The 17432-nt window shown below is 49.7% G+C and overlaps 1 protein-coding gene across 4 annotated transcripts in view; it reads right to left on the bottom strand.

The window, feature by feature from the left end:
- Positions 1-3900: 3900 nt before the first annotated feature.
- The window catches only part of PRKRIP1 (PRKR interacting protein 1), a 37486-nt gene continuing 23954 nt past the window's right edge, over positions 3901-17432 (bottom strand). For all 4 annotated transcript variants that reach the window (XM_026456634.1, XM_026456631.1, XM_026456632.1 and 1 more), the window contains one exon: positions 3901-5573. In XM_026456634.1, coding sequence (XP_026312419.1) covers positions 5476-5573 — 98 coding nt within the window. In that variant the 3' untranslated portion in view covers positions 3901-5475. The remainder of the gene's footprint in view (positions 5574-17432) is intronic.

The raw sequence follows: 17432 nt of genomic DNA, 5'->3' as shown, positions 1-17432 counted from the left end.
AAACGGCAGTAGTTTGCATCACAGATGAACGTGCTTTCAGCAAAGGAGTCCTTTGTTGAATTCTCTCTCTTGCAGCAACTTCACTCATCCTTGAGAAAGCTTCCTGTGCCTGTTACTGATGCCGCCACCCCCCAGGCACATTTATCCAGCACGCCTAGACAGAAGCAAAATGCAAGTCATAATTGCCAGTGCTTTTCAGAGCTGGTATCCTAACCACAGAATAGCTTGCTTGCTTTTCTTTCCCTCCCTCCCTCCTTCCTTCCATTTTATTCTTTTCTTTCTTTTTCTCTCTCTCTCATTTTATGAGACAGAGTCTCGCTCTGTTGCCCAGGCTGGAGTGCAGTGGTGCCATCTCAGCTCACTGTAACCTCCACCTCCTGAGTTCAAGCAATTCTCATGCCTCGGCCTCCCAAGTAACTGGGAATACAGGCACAGGCCACTAAGCCTGGCTAATTTTTGTATTTTTAGTAGAGGCAGGGTTTCACCATGTTGGTCAGACCGGTCTCAGAACTCCTAGCCTCACGTGGTCTGCTGGCCTCAGGCTCCCAAAATGTTGAGATTACTGGGTTGAGTTACCACGCCTGGCCTATAATCACTTTCTTTTTGAGATGGAGTTTCGCTGGTCATCCAGGCTGGATTGCAATGGCGTGATCTCGGCTCACTGCAACCTCCACCTCCCGAGTTCAAGCAATTCTCCTGCCTCAGCCTCCCAAGTAGCTGGGATTACAGGTGCCCACCACTATGCCCAGCTAATTTTTGTATATATTTTTTAGGAGAGATGGGGTTTCGCCGTGTTGGCCAGGCTGGTCTCCCAACTCCTGACCTCAGGTGATCTGCCCACATAAACCCAGCTCCTAAACCCAGACGATGTTTCAGCCATCAGCCCTGGGTCAGCTGTCTCAGAAGGGTTCCCTCACCCACTCAGCTGCTGGCAACCATGAGTCCCCTCCCCATCAGGTCGTGTGAATTCTCCCACCTCCATGTCGCTGGACTCTCCCCTGCTTCTCCCTGTCCTCATTTGCTTCTGCACTAACTCAGGCCACCATCATCTCTGGTCTGCATGGCAAGGCAGGAGCCTTGTCCCCTTCCACAAACTCAAAGGTCCCCCATGTCTCTCCGTTCCAGCCTCTACCCTATGGCCTCTGAGACTCCAGTCCCCTTATTAACAGGGTCTGAGGCCACGGCAGGGCGCCTCCTCCCTCCCCAGCTCACTTTCTGGGCACTCTTGTTCTCCTGAGCCACCTAAGAGTTCACCTCGGTGCTCGCCCTTGCAGAGGCCTGGGTCAAGTGCCCACGCAGCATGCTGTGCTGCTCTCCCCGATCCTGTTCCTGCTCAGACCTGGAGCCCCCTTAAGGCAAGGACTGTGTTTCGTCCACCACCATCCCCAGTGCCTACCAATGGGCCTTGGAATCCTTTGGATTTTGCACTTAGTTGATGCTCAATAAACATGTGCTATGTTTTTTTATTATTATTTTTTGAGACGAAGTTTCACTCTTGTTGCCCAGGCTGGAGTGCAGTGGTGCCATTTTGGCTGACTACAACCTCTGACTCCCGGATTCAAGCAATTCTCCTGCCTTAGCCTCCCAAGTAGCTGGGATTTACAGGCTCTCATCACCACGCCTGGCTAATTTTTGTATTTTTAGTAGAGACAAGGTTTCACCATGTTGGCCAGGTTGGTCTCGAACTTCTGACCTCAGGTGATCCACTCACCTCAGCCTCCAAGTGCTGGGATTACAGGCGTGAGCCACTGCACCCGGCCTTTTATTTCTGAGATGAGGTCTTGCTTTGTTACCCAGGCTGGAGTGCAGAGGCAGAATCATGGTTCACTGCAGCCTGGATCTCCCAGGCTCAAGTGATTCTCCCACTTTAGCCTCGGAAGTAGTGAGGTCTATGCCACCAGGCCAGGCGCACTTTTCAATCTTTATTTGGTAGAGACGGGGGGGTCTCACTATGTTGCTCAGGCTGGTCTTGAACTCCTGGCCTTAAGTGATCCTCTCACCTAGGCCTCCCAAAATGCTGGGGTTACACGATGTTCTGTGGAGTAAGAAAACAGGAAACGGCCACCCGGAACTTGCTCCAGGTTAATTTCCAAGAGTGTTCTCTCTACTGAAATGTATGTTAATATATGGTAATCATAGCTCACTTTAGTCAAGTACGCCAAATAGTAAACAGAAATTAACTTCCAAGAGGGAGAAGGAGAAAACACGCGTCTCCACGATGAATGCAAAGGAACTGGCCTGAGTTCTATTTTCAACAGTTAGTAGAACACTCCTCTAACTCAATTTTAATGTCTTAGTTTTTGTTTTTTACCAAAATATAAATGTAGGAAACAGGGAAGTAAATGTAAAATAGTAACAGGGCAGGGCTTGGTGGTACACACCTGTAATCCCAGCACTTTGGGAGGCTGAGGTGGGAGGGTCGTTTGAGCCCAGGAGGTGGAGATCTGCCCCATCTCTACAAAAAATACAAAAATTAGCCAGGCACGGTGGTGCACACCTGTAGTCCCAGCTACTTGGGAGGATGAGGTAGAATGGCTTGAGCCCGAGAGGTGGAGGTTGCAGTGAGCCGAGATCACGCCACTGCACCCCAGCCTGGGCAAAAGGGCCAGACTTTGTTTCAAAAACAAACAAAAATTAGGCTGGCATGGTGGTACATGCTTGCAGTCCTAGCTGCTTGGGAGGCTGAGGCGGGAGGAATGCTTGAGACCAGGAGTTGGAGGCTGCAGTGAGCAATGATGGCACCACTGCACTCCAGCCAGGATCACAGAGCAAGACCTTGTCTCAAAGTTAACTAATTAAGGGGGTGGGTTCTGTAGTAGAATCTCCTGGAGCAGGTACCTGTTTAAATGTATATTTGGGCGTGAATCGTAATGATGCAGAATCACAGGGGCATCACCAGGGAACCTAGATATGTTTGTTTTTGAAACAGGGTCTCACTGTGTTACCCAAGCGGCAGTGCAGTGGAGTGATCACGGCTCACTGCAGCCTTGAACTCCTGGGCTCAAAGGATCCTCCTACCTTAGCTTCCCAAGTAGCTGGGACTATAAGTGCACACCATCATGCCCAGCTAATTTTACAATTTTTTGTAGAGATGAGGTCTCACTCTGTTGCCCAGGCTAGTCTCAAACTCCTGGGTTCAAGTGATCCTCCCGCCTCGGCCTTCCAAAGTGCTGGGATTACAGGCATGAACTCACTGTGTCTGGCCATAAGAATTCTTGTGTGTGAGGTTTTCTGAGATGATTCTGTTACCCACACCTCTGTGTTCAGTTCCAGACTCCTTCTCACCCAACAGTGATGAGGGACGTTACTTCATGATTCTCCCCAATCTTGGTTTTTTTCACGGGGGCCGGGGGCGGGGGGTGTGGGCAGGGGCTCTCAGTATGATCCACTCCTTTCTCAATGATGACATCTGTTTGTTCCTCTTTTCCCAAAAAAGTGACGCCCTGAAGAAAAAATCTCTCAACTTAAGGTCCTAATGACCTAATAATAATGGCCAGAAATGGCTACAGGACATGTCCTGCCTAAACACCTCTGCACCCCGTGGGGGTGAAGCCCACCGCAACCTGGCATCCTGCTGTGTCGCCATATGCCCACCCACCCAACACACGCCTGTGGCGACTGTCTCTCTTGGCCCAGTGAGCTGGCAGAGACAGGAAGGGACTTGCCCACAGTCCCCTGGCTTACCAGAGGCAGGGAAAGGATTCAAAGCCAGGTCATCAGGCTCCAAGCCCCAGCACCCTCCGCAGCACTGAGGAGGCCCACAAACTCCAGGCTGCAGATTCAGGGCAGGGGATGTGACACACATGGGGGTGAGGAGAGGGATGGAAACCAACAGTCCAAAGATAGGAGAACTAAAACCGAAACGCAAACCTGCCAGTGCCAGACAAAGACAAAAACAGGTTTCAAAATGTACAGCCAGGGCATGTGCTCATTTATTTAGGGCTGACTCTCCGTGTCTGATTCCTGGGAAAGAAAAATCCCTGTGACATGAACCGATGAGGGGACAGAAGCTATCACAGATGTTACAGGGCTCAGAGAGGGGCCAGGGAAATCTACACTACAGAAGTAAAAGCAACAGAAAATGTTTCTGGGTTTCCTTTCCCTTCACTCAAAACCATTATTTCCTTAATTCTATCAAAGTATGTAAAGGGCACAAAATAGACTCAGGAACTCGGGGCTAAATCATCCAAAAATGGAGCCAAGGCTCTAACTAGAAACCGTCTCTGTCGTCCCTGTTGGCCTCAAAACACCGAGGTCAAAGGCTGGTCTCGGCTCCTCCCAGGCACCCTGGCTCCCAGCACAGTGCCCCGCCCTCTGTGTTCACCAGCATCATCGGTTTTTAAGAGACAGGGTCTCGCTCTATTGCCCAGGTTGGCCTTGAATCCCTGGACTCCAGCGGTCCTCCCGCCTTGGCCTTCCGAGCAGCTGGGATTCCAGGCACACGCCTCTGTGCCGGGCTGCCCTGCTCTCTGCAGGTGCCGTCTCTCTGCACGGGCCCAGTGCCTCCTGGATGCCAGTTTGGGGCTGCGCCACCTGAGGACACAGCAGTTCTGCCTCTCTTCTCCCCGCTGGTCCCAACTGCTATGACCTGGAGGAAAGCCCTGACGGTTGCAGTCACGCAAGGAGGAGCTCCACCCACTTGACCGAGTCCCTCCTCTCTCAGCCCATTCTGTTTAGACCCCCTTCCACTTCGGGATGAAAATGCAGCTGTCAGCAAGAGAACCCCCGTCTGGCTGGGAATCCCCTACCCTCTGCTCTGGCTCAGTCCAGCTTGCATTCTCCACCTGCTCACTTTCTGGTCACCAGCTCTTCCCCCACAGCCCTTTCCACACACCCCGTACCCTTGTGACCCAGCCCCTGGTGAAATCCCTGGCCCGGGCCTCCCTGTGCACACCCAGGGCTTCCCAGAACACACAGGGCACCAGGAGCTGCAGTGGGAGCAGACCCTCTGCGGCGTGGTCCCCACTTCCCACTGGAGGGGGTGGGCAACATGGACCAGCCCGACAGCCGAGGCCATCTCCTCAATGAGCCTGGGACCAGGTCCACATAACGGGGTTCAGTCCCCATGGGAATGGTGGCATCTCACAGCCTTCTCCAGAGTGTTTGTGACTCAGGGTCCACACGTCCCAGCAAAATGCAAGGGTGTTCTGCTCTTTACTAAATAAACGCTCCCTTCCCAGAAACCAGCCCCAAACTCATCACTGTTCAAATATGTGACAAGGTGAGGCTCTCTGTCCCCGTTTACCAGGAACATGGATGGCATCTGCAAGGCAGTGCCTTTGTGTGTCAGGGAGATGGCCCCTTAGGCTCCCAACCCTGCCGAAAGCAGGACTGTGAGCGGCTCGGGAGGGGTCTCCTTTGCTCTCCATCCAGTGGGTCAGCGGGTCCTTGAAGGGAAGAAAGAGCCAAACAGCCACCTTTCCTTTCTGGTCACAGCACGAGCCGGGTTCCAGGCAGCAGCTGTGGCAAACACTGTCATCGCCCCATGATGAAACTGGGCACCTCCTCCTCCTCCTCCGTTCCAGATGCCTCTGCAGAGCTGCTGGACCCCTGCTCCTGGGGCTGACCGGGTCCTGTAACCACACAACATTCAAATCACACACATGCAAAATGGTTCAGGCTCAAGTGTGCTTTCAAAGAGGACAGCTGATGGGAAGTCAGAAGTTCCTGTTCCTGGACCACACAGTGAGAAACCAGGGCCACGCCTCACGCCCGCCAGTCCCCTCAGCCATTCCCCGGAAGTAAGGGTAGGTCACAGACCTGATCTACCACTGCTCTCACGGGTGTACCCCATCTTTACCTAAAGGCCCAGCAGCACACGCAAGACCCGACACCCCATAAACCAGGCCCTACTACTTTTACATGGCTCCCGCCCCCTGCCATGGCCACCTCCTGGGTGGGCAAATTCCTGACCCACCTCTTCAACACCTAATGCCAGGCTGACAACACTCTCGCTGAAGTCTCAAGTTCTCACTGCCGTTCGCGAAAGGATTTCCGAAACCTGTGTGGCAGAGGACTCTGCCCCTACACATATGCCAGCTTCCCAGCTCCTCCCAAGCATGGCCCAGGAAGCCCCTCCTGACACCTGTGAGCAGCGAACGTTCCCTGTCCCCTGTCATGACTGCCGGCCAGAAGCAGAGCACGAGGACAACGTGTTCCCAACTCCTTCCCCCCACCCCCGCTTCATGTGGGAGCAGGAGGACAAGTGAGAGTTGGAAAGGTAGAGGCAGAGACCACAAGGCAGCAGATGGCCCGGCTAAGCCACGCCAGGACGCCGCCCGCAGGCACAGTGGCCTCAGCCAACTCACAACTGGGTGGGCTCACCCGGGCCAGCCAATGCTCCTCCCGGCACATGGGCAGGGCTTGCCCTGGCCAACCACACGCCCACTACACACCCTGAGCGCCGCCACTGCTGTGTCACCACAGGTCAGATAAAGGGCCTCTATGCAGGAGGCCCTGCACAGCCGAAGGCACAGCCTAGCCTAAAGTTCACTGTCATACCCAGGATGGGACCCCAGAAAGAACACGCACAGCTCTGGTGAAAGCATCTGGAAGATTTAATTTCATTAATTTGGGGCATCCCTTTTTCCCCTCAGCCTCGTACCACACAGCATGATTAGCTTTGAAAGTTCAAATGGGGAAGCCGGGCGCAATGGCGCACACCTGTAATCCCAGCACTGTGGGAGGCTGAGGAGGATGGATCACTTGAGCCCAGGAGTTTGAGACAAGTGTGGGCAACACAGCAAGTCCCATCTCTACAAAAAATGGCGTGGTGACACGTGCCTATAGTCCTCACTACTCATGAGGCTGAGGCAAGAGGACCTTTTGGGCCCGGGAGTTCAAGGCTGCAGTGAGCCATGCCACTGCACTGCAGCCTGGGCAGAATTTTTTTTTTTTTTTTAAGTTTAAACGGTGAGGATATTTTAATAGCTAATATTTGTCCAACACTATTACATGCCAAGCACTGTGCTAAGTCTGTACATAGAGTACCCTGTTTAATTCTTGCAATAGCCTATGAGGTAAGTACCACTCTTATATATCCACTTTACAGATGAAGAAGATAGCCCAGAGAGGTGGAGGAACTTGCTGCTCGAGATCTCCTATTCGCTAAGACAGGGACCCAGGCTTAAACACGCTCTCTGACTCTCTCAGCCTCTGCCTACGCTGTCTGCAGAAATTGCGTAAGGGGCCGGGCACAGTGGCTCACATCTGTAATCCCAACACCGTGGGAGGCCAAGATGGACGGATCACGAGGTCAGGAGTTTGAGACCAGCCTGACCAACATGGGGGAAACCCCATCTCTACTAAAAATACAAAAATTAGTCGGGCATGGTGGCAGGCGCCTGTAATCTCAGCCACTCGGGAGGCTGAGGCAGGAGAATCGCTTGAACCCAGGAGGCAGAGGTTGCAGTGAGCCAAGATCATGCCACTGCACTCCAGCCTGGGTGACAGAGGGAGACTCTGTTCCAAAATAAAAAACCAAAAAAACCAAAAAAACAAGCATAGGATCTCATCTTTAATTCTGCTCCTGATGAATCGTAGAATACTGGTTGAGCTGGATGTTTGTGGAAAGGAGCAACAGAGAAGGACTGGAAGCATTCCCCGTGGCTGAAAAGCCTTTGAAAATGCAGTATGGGCTGAAGATCCCTTATCCAAAATGCTCGGGACCAGAAGTGTTTCAGATTTCGGATGTTTTCAGATTTTGGAATATCCGCATCTACACAATGAGATACCTTGGGGATGGGACCCAAGTCTAAACATGAAGTTCATTATGTTTCATGTAACACCCCATACATAGGCCGGGCGCAGTGGCTCAAGCCTGTAATCCCAGCACTTTGGGAGGCCGAGACGGGCGGATCACGAGGTCAGGAGATCGAGACCATCCTGGCTAACATGGTGAAACCCCGTCTCTACTAAAAAATACAAAAAACTAGCCGGGCGAGGTGGCGGGCGCCTGTAGTTCCAGCTACTCGGGAGGCTGAGGCAGGAGCATGGCAGGAACCCGGGAGGCGGAGCTTGCAGTGAGCTGAGATCGAGCCACTGCACTCCAGCCCAGGCGACAGAGCGAGACTCTGTCTCAAAAAAAAAAAAAACTAAAAAAAAACTAAAAAAAAAAAAAACCCCATACGCATAGCCTGAAGGTAAATATAACATTTCAAAATAATTTTGTGGCTGAGTATGGTGGCTCACACCTGTAATCCCAACACTTCGGGAGCCCGAGGCAGTTGGATAACTTGAAGTCAGGAGTTTGAGACCAGCCTGGCCAACATGGTGAAACCTCGTCTCTATAAAAATACAAAAATTAGGCCAGGCACAGTGGCTCACACCTGTAATCCTAGCACTTTCAAGGGCTGAGGTGGGTGAATCACCTGAGGTCAGGAGTTTGAAACCAGCCTGGCCAACATGGCGAAACCCCATCTCTACTAAAAATACAAAAATCAGCCAGATGTGGTGGTGTACCTGTAATCCCAGCTACTTGGTAGGCTGAGGCAGGAGAATCACTTGAACCAGGGGTGGGGGGTGGGTGGAGGTTGCAGCAAGCTGAGATCATGCCACTTCACTCTAGCCTGGGCAAGAGTGAAACTCTGTCTCAGAAATAAAAAAAAGAAAATTAGCCAGGCGTGGTGGTGCACACCTGTCATCGAGCTAATTGGGAGGCTGAAGCAGGAAAATCGCTCGAACCCGGGAGGCAGGGGTTGCAGTGAGCCAAGATCACACCACTGCACTCCAGCCTGCACAACAGAGCAAGACTCCATCTCTAATAATAATAATTTTGTGTATGAAACACAGTTGTGTACAATGAACAATCAGAAAGCAAAGGCGTCTATCTCTCACCCATGTGGCTGAACTGTGGCTTGGTGTCACCATCATTTCTGACTCTGAATTTATTTGCAACTGATACGCAATCCTTTTCATATACTTATTCACACATGTGCTTAACAGTAATAAATGCCACAGGCCATTCATAGAGTGGAAAATAGTATGTTCAGGGTAATTAAGCAGCACAGCTGCGTCACAAGAACACCTGGATCAGCTGCTAAATGGTAACATCGGGCTTTCAATCCCCACCTACTATGCTGTGTTTTAATTAAAGGGTTACTGGACACTTTTTTGGTCTTGAACTCCTTACTTGAACTCCTTACTTGAACAGTAAGAGTTCGAGACCAGCCTGGCCAACATGGTGAAACCCCGTCTCCACTAAAAATACAAAAATTAGCCAGGCGCGGTGGCAGGTGCCTGTAATCTCAGCTACTCTGAAGGCTGAGGTTCAAGTGATCCTCCCTCGTTGGCCTCCCAAAGTGCTGGGATTACAGACATGAGCCACTGTGCCCGGCCTCATTTTTCAATTTTTCAAGAACTTCTGTTCATGGCTTTTGTGTTTCAACTTTTTATCCCTCTGCTTCCTCAGGTCATGTGTGGCAGTCATTCTTGGCTTTCTGGGCTATAGATAAACATAAATGCTTCCTCTTTTTCTTACCACTGTTACCCACAGGGGGATCTGCAGGCCTTTTTGACGTTTTCAACAGTATCTTTACACAATAAAGCAGAGAACAAGCAAAAAAAACTGTGAGTAAGTATGGAGGTCTGGGCCCCGTGAGGGGCATCGTGGGGAACCTGCCGCTGGTGCATATGGTCTGTCTTAGAGGCGCCATTTTCTTACCCTCTGTGGGTGTGCTTGTGTGGGGGAAAATCTGGGTGTATGTGGACAGGTTGTATTGCAGTTGAAGGAGGGTGGGAGGGTCTTCTGTCCCTCGGAGACACTGAATCATCTGTGTTGTGTATCTGCGTTTCGACTCTGACCTCTCGCATGAGGTCAGGGGTGTAATTCCTACTTGGAGCATCATGTCGGTACTCAAAAGCTCTGAATTTTGCAGCATTTCTAAGTTTGGATTTTCGGGTTTGGGATGCGCAACCTGTATCTCACTAATGGTCAACACAAGGGATTCTGTGTGTGTGGAAGACCTATTGTCATGGTCTAAGAGTATCACCCTCAGGGAGGAGAAACCCATAAACCCGGGAAACAGTCAAGTCACTTGGCAATTCGACAAAACTACCCCAGTTCATTCCTTCAACATGACAAATACGTAACAGTAAGAAATCATCAAGTGGTTATTGCATGTCAGTTACTATGCTTAATGTTGGTGATACAAGAATTAAAAAGATACTGTCACAAATCAAAAGTGCTGGGATTACAGGCGTGAGCCACCGTGCCTGGCTGAATTATGTTAAATATATATATATATATATATATTTTTTGAGACGGAGTCTCACTCTTTCGCCCAGGCTGGAGTGCAGTGGCCGGATCTCAGCTCACTGCAAGCTCCGCCTCCCGGGTTCCCGCCATTCTCCTGCCTCAGCCTCCCGAGTAGCTGGGACTACAGGCGCCCGCAACCGCGCCCGGCTAATTTTTTGTATTTTTAGTAGAGACGGGGTTTCACTGTGTTAGCCAGGATGGTCTCGATCTCCTGATCTTGTGACCTGCCCGCTTCAGCCTCCCAAAGTGCTGGGACTACAGGCGTGAGCCACCGCGCCCGGCCTGAATTATGTTAATTTTAAAAGTCATTTAGGACGTCGGGGTCCCAGGATGGAATGTAGAAGGCGACACATGAATCCAAACGTATCATCAATGTACAAAATGACCTCTGTGAAGGGAGTGTGGGGAAAAGTGCTGATCAGCCAGGTGTGGCGGCTCACGCCTGTAATCTCAGCGCTTTGGGAGGCTGAGTCTGGAGGATCCCTTGAGCCCAGGAGTTCAAGGCCAGCCTGGGCGATATAGTGTAACATCGTTTCAAATGTTTTTTTAAACATTAAAAACAAAAAAAGTGGCCGGGCGCGGTGGCTCACGCCTGTAATCCTAGCACTTTGGGAGGCCGAGACAGGCGGATCACAAGCTCAGGAGATCGAGACCATCCTGGCTAACACGGTGAAACCCCATCTCTACTAAAAATACAAAAAAACTAGTCGGGTGTAGTGGTGGGCGCCTGTAGTCCCAGCTACTCAGGAGTCTGAGGCAGGAAAATGGCGTGAACCTGGGAGGCAGAGCTTGCAGTGAGCCGAGATCACGCTACTGCACTCCAGTCTGGGCGACTGAGCAAGACTCCGTCTCAAAAAAAAAAAAAGTGCTGATCTAAGTAATTCTTGAAATGAGTGGCCTCTGTAAGGCTGAAGGGACTGCACATAGCAATGTCCCTAGTTGGTAATGGTGCTTCCCCCAGGGTAACAGTCAACAATTCTGAAGCCATTATCCATGTATGCTGGAATTGAGCAATGAAGCAAATGGCTAGTGGATGGTGGTAACAAAGATACTCCCTATTGGGGTGAGAGGTGATAGAGAAATAAGGAGAGAAGGCTAGAATGAGCTATGTTGTACTGGGCTGGACTTGGAGACATCAGCATGAACTCAGGTTAGTGTAATATGGATGAGGTTGGTTATGGGTACTAGTAGTAACAGATATGTATATATATACTGATAGAGTACACAGGTAAATTTCCTGGCTTTGTCAGCTGAGAAAGCCTAAAAGCAACCATCCAGTAGCACAGAACATGCCTAGTCACCAGACCTTGGGTTTTATTTTTATTTATTTATTTATTTTTGAGACGGAGTCTCACGCTGTCGCCCAGGCTGGAGTGCAGTGGCCGGATCTCAGCTCACTGCAAGTTCTGCCTCCCAGGTTTACGCCATTCTCCTGCCTCAGCCTCCCGAGTAGCTGGGACTACAGACGCCTGCCACCTCGCCCAACTAGGTTTTTGTGTATTTTTTTTTTTGTATTTTTTTGTAGAGACAGGGTTTCACCGTGTTAGCTAGGATGGTCTCGATCTCCTGACCTCGTGATCCACCCATCTCGGCCTCCCAAAGTGCTGGGATTACAGGCTTGAGCCACCGCGCCCGGCCCAGACCTTGGGTTTTAATATCGTTTCTCTAGTAAAAGCAGCCAGGGGCCAGGCATGGTGGCTCACGCCTGTAATCCCAGCACTTTGGGAGGCAGAGGCAGGTGGACTGTTTGTAGGCAGGAGTTTGAGACCAGCCTGGTCAACATGGTGAAACCCTGTCTCTGCTAAAAATACAAAAATTAGCTGGGTGTGGTGGCGTGTGCCTATAATCCCAGCTACTCAGGAGGCTGAGGCAGGAGAATTGCTTAAACCCGGGAGGCAGAGGTTGCAGTGAGCTGAGATCGCACCATTGCACTCCAGCCTGGGCAACAAAGAGCGAAACTCCATCTAAAAAAAAAAAAGCGGCAGCCAGGACTTCTTGGACAAATGGCTGATCCCAGGCCCAAGGCAGAAAATATAAGACATGAGTCTGGAATATCCTATGGTACCAGGAAGTAAGGAAGCCAAGTGTGGCAGTTCATGCCTGTAATTAAAGCACTTTGGGAAGCTGAGGCAGGAGGACTGCTTGAGTCCAGGAGTTTGAGACCAGCCTGGGCCATATAGCAAGACCCTCGTGTCTACAAAAAAATTTTTTAAATTAGCCAGACATAGTGGTGCAGCATGCCTGTGGGCCCAGCTACTTGGGAAACTGAGGTAAGAGGATTGCTTGAGCCTGGAGTTTCAGACCGCAAGGAGCTGCGATGGCACCACCGCACTCCAGCCTAGGTAACACAGAGAGACCGTGGCTCAAAAAAAAAAAAAAAAAAAAAAAAAAAAATTACAAACAATGATGGGACTTTGTCAAGGGAACACAGGAGCCAACTGAAAGAGCTCCCAATGGCCGAAGCTGGAATAATATGAGCAGCAGTACAACAAATACAATAATACTGGACTATAACCTAAAGTACAAAATGAATATCCACAAGTTCATACTGATAGAAGGAAATGATTAAATAATGATAAATACACAGAAATAACCCTTGAGTGCAGAATGACTTCAGTGACGCATGCAGATTCTTCACTGTGAGGAAGGAGGAACACAGCCCCACACTCCCTCCGTGTGGGCTGCCCACAGTGACTTTCTTCCACAGAGCATCGTACAGGAAGGGGAAAAGATAGAAAATGTATGAGGGAGAAACCTGACCACAGTATCTCAGCCATGTGATCAAGGTCAACATCAACAGTGATGGCACCAGCCTGGGCAACACAGTGAGACCCCATCTCCAGAAAAAATACCAAAATTAGCAGGGTGTGGAGGTACACATCTGTAGTTGCGGCTACTCAGGAAGCTAAGGAAGGAGGATCACTTTGAGCCCAGGAGTTTGAGGCTGCAGTGAGGCGACATGGTGCCACTGCACTCCAGCTAGAGCAACAGAGAGACCTTGTCTTGAAAAAAAAAAAACAAAAACCCCACAAAACCTGATGGCCACGCTGGCAGTTGTGACACGGCCCTGATGTGTGGTGAGAAGGGTGCTTTCCCTCTGTGGTCATCCCCAAAACAAACGACTCCAGTCAAATCATGAGAAAATCAGACCAATCCCAACGGAGGGCCATTTTGTAGAGTACTGGACCCGCATAAAGTCTAGGAAACTGTCACAGCCAACAGGAGCCGAAGAACGCGTGGTAACAAAATGTGACGCGGTGCCCTGGATCGGATTCTGGAGCAAGAAAAGGGCATCAAGTAAAAACTAAGGCAGCTGGAATAAGGTATGGACTTTAGCTAATAAATGTATCAAAGTGGGTTCAAAAATTGCAACCAATGTACCAGGTTAACTTCGGAAGTTAAACAATGGGGAGACTGGGTATATGAGAATGCTTTGTACTATCTTTGCAATTCTTCCGTAAATCTAAAGCCATTCTAAAATGAAGCTTATTTTGAAAAAGATGGAACTGACATTATAGCTGAATGGAGAAGCACCTTATGTGATCTGGCAGGGTCCGCAGCCAAGGGCACACACAACCCCATGGGGCAGGCTGGCAGGAAAGGCCACGTCTAGGGCCGGGGGCTGGAGGGGGGTGAGGAGAGGCTTTACACAGACAGAAAGCATTGTAAGAGGACGCTGAAGGTGAAGAGAGCTTCTCCAGGCAGATGAGGAGTCAGGTGGCGTGAAGAGAGTATAGGCGGCCTAAGCACATGCAGCGGGGCTGAAGAACAGAGAGCTGGGGGATATGTGGAAGGGAGTGGACAGACCAGCATAGTAGAGAGACCGGAAGGGGCCAGTCGGTGAAGGCCAGGAACACTGGGGCTGCTGACAGGGTTTCACGCAGGATCGCCTCATGGGCGGGTGCGGGTGCCTGGGATCACATCCCGGCCTGCTGCCCACATCCTCTGCAGCTTTGTGGGCACCACCACCGCACGGTGCCTAAGGTCTGTCATTCGTAAAATAGGGATAACAGCACCACTGACTGCCTCACAGGGCTGCTGTGAGGATTATGTTAGTTAATACACGCAAAGCGTTTAGAACTAGGGGTATGTAACAAGCATTCCGTGATCTTGGGTATTGTTATAAAGGCAGAAGAATGACTGACAATCCAACATACATTTTATAAAATAGCTTTGGGGCTGGGCGTGGTGGCTCACGCCTGTAATCCCAGTGCTTTGGGAGACCAATGCGGGCAAATCACCTGAGATCAGCAGTTCGAGACCATCCTGGCCAACATGGCGAAACCCCATCTCTACTAAAAATATAAAAATTAGCCGGTGTGGTGGTGGGCGCTTGTAATCCCAGCTACTTGGGAGGCTGAAGCAGGAGAATCTCTTGAACCTAGGAGGCGGAGGTTGCAGTGAGCTGAGCTGGCGCCACTGTACTCCAGCTTGGGTGATGGAGCAAGACTCTGCCTCGAAAAACAAAAACAAAAACAAAAAAAGAGCTTTGGAGGCTGTACACAGGTGGGTGTGTGGGGAGTGGAATGGCAAGAGAGTGGGACTGCCTCCACGGTCCTGCAGGTCTGCACTGTATTTCTGTAAGGCTTTTTACTCAATCCCCAGTAAGACCCTGAGTGGTTCTCATGTGCCCCATTCTTACCTATGTGGAGGAGGAGTAAAATGTTGAGGATATGGTGAGAGTGTACCATTACACATACTGTCAACGGCAAAAACCAGGGCTATCCCTTCGGAAAGTAACCTGCAATGTATTTCCAGAGCCAGGAGTTCTTTTTATACTCTGTGATCTAGTAATTCCCGTGGTTAGAAATTTATCTTTTTTTTTTTCCCTCCTTTTTGAGACAGGGTCTCGCTGTGTCACCCAGGCTAAAGTGCAGTGGCGTGATCACAGCTCACTGCAGCTTCAACTTCCCCAAGGTCAGGTGATCCTCCTGCCTCAGCCTCCCATGTAGCTGGGACTATAGGCATGTGCCACCACACATGGCTAATTTTTTTACTTTGTGTAGAGATAGGGTTTCACCACGTTGCTCAGGCTGGTTTCCCAACTCCTGGGCTCAAGCAATTTGCCTGTGTTGGCCTCCCTAAGTGTTGAGATTACAGGTGTAAGTCACCATGCCCGGTTTAGAAATTTATCTTAATCTATCACCCCAGAAAGGGGGAAGGGAGAAAGACACAGGATATTCACCGAAGACAAGAACTGGAATCAATCTACTGTTTCATAAAAGGAGAAAGATTGGGTGTGTTAGGGCATGTCAACTGTTGGATATTGTCAGTCACTGAAAAATTATGAAGGAATTGCCTCATGAAGCAGTATGTGTATAATGTTAAATAAGCAAAATGGAAAGCTTCCTATAATTCTATCTACATACAAACGATGTGCACACGGAGACTAAAAGAAAATGAATAGAGAAAAAGGTGATCAATTAGGGTGATGATATCTGAGCTTTCTCCATAATTTCCTTCCAGTACTCTTTTTTTTTGAGACAGAATCTCACCCAGCCGCAATCTCGGCTCACAGCAACCACCGTCTCCCAGGTTCAAGTGATTCTCCCGTCTCAGCCTCCCAAGTAGCTGGGATTACAGGCACCCGCCATCATGTCCGGCTAATTTTTGTATTTTAGTAGAGACAGGGTTTCACCATGTTGGCCAGGCTGGTCTTGAACTCCTGACTTCAGGTGATCTGTCACCTCGCCCTCCCAAAGTGCTGATTACAGGCGGAAGCCACTATGCCTGGCCCTCCTTCCAGTACTCTTCTACTACTGTTTATATAATATTTTAAGATCCAGGAATCTGAGGTTTTATTCACAGGCTACAGGCATACTGGGTAAAATGCCACTGACTGCAACTGAAGCACACACTTTGTTTTTAACAGATGAATGAACAGATTAGAAAAAAATTCTTTTAAGCATAGACTTGGGAAAACACTTGTGATACAATGTTACGTGATAAAATCAGGACATCTATAAACACAGCATTTATAGAAATAAGGCTTATATGTGAAAAAACTGAAATTGAAGAAATGATATTAAAGTGTTAAAGTCATTTTTAGTACAGGTTACAGATAACTTTTATTTATTTATAAAATACAGGCAGGGTCTTGCTATGTTGCCCACACTGGTCTCAAACTCCTGGCCTCAAACGATCCTCCAGCCTCAGCTTCCCAAAGTGTTGGGATTACAGGCGTGAGCCACTGTGCCCAGCCAACTTTTATTTTTGATGTTGTTCTTTTCTGCATATTTTTAAAATTTCTAAAATGATCATAGAGTATCTCTTTTTTCCAAAGACACAAAGGATGTGGGTAGTTTTCCAACATATTATGTTAAAGGATTTTGGCTCTGAAAGAAACAGTTTGATCCAAACACATGTTGAGTGCCTTCTGGACACCGGATACCTGCCCATAGATTAGGAGCTCTCAGGCAGGAACAATTCCGCCCTCCTCCCCAACTAGGGTGCATTTGGCAGCGTCTGGAGACATCCAACTGCCAACGACCGGGGGAAGGTGGGTGCTCCTGGCCTCGGGGGAGTAGACACTACAATGCCTTGAGACATCCTGCAGTGACCAAGACACAGCCCCTCATGACACAGCATTTTCCAGCCTGAGGCATCAGCAGTGCATCCGTAGAGAAACTCTGCTCTAGAGGTGCCTAGTAACAAATCCCCTAAGGGCGCCCTGGATTTCTCTGATGGGCAGGTCTATGTTAGGATAAGTAACAGTGGTGTGGGAATACATCATCTGGGGAGTTCAAGGCTTCAGAATGATCCACACTGGCTTAATGTCATCCTGTGCTGTTATTCAGACACAAGTCCCACACTGCCGGGAGTCTTCCTGAGCTACTGGACCAGCACAGAAAACAAGCGGTGAGATGTCCTCTCCAAAAACAGAACACTCAGCGAGTTGCCACCTCCTGCTTTTTAGGAAAAGAGCCAAAATAGCTTGAGCGATCTGTGCCTCTGAGTCCATCCAGGACCCACGGCGCACCAAAGCTACCTTGGGGCACAACTTGGTATTACCACATTAGTTTCCATTTCTTTCCACTGGACCAATGGAAAAGCTTGCTTACTCTCACAAAATGAAAAATAAAGAAGGGAATCGAGAAGGCGAGATAAATGGCATACAAACCACTTCTTAATTTTGAGACAGGGTCTTGCTCTGTCACCCGGGCCGGAGTGTAGCGGT

Source organism: Piliocolobus tephrosceles, chromosome 8 (genome assembly GCF_002776525.5).
Source record: "Piliocolobus tephrosceles isolate RC106 chromosome 8, ASM277652v3, whole genome shotgun sequence".
Lineage (NCBI taxonomy): Eukaryota > Metazoa > Chordata > Mammalia > Primates > Cercopithecidae > Piliocolobus > Piliocolobus tephrosceles.
Note: the sequence above shows the minus strand (reverse complement) of the source record. Positions and strands in the feature narration are given on the sequence as shown.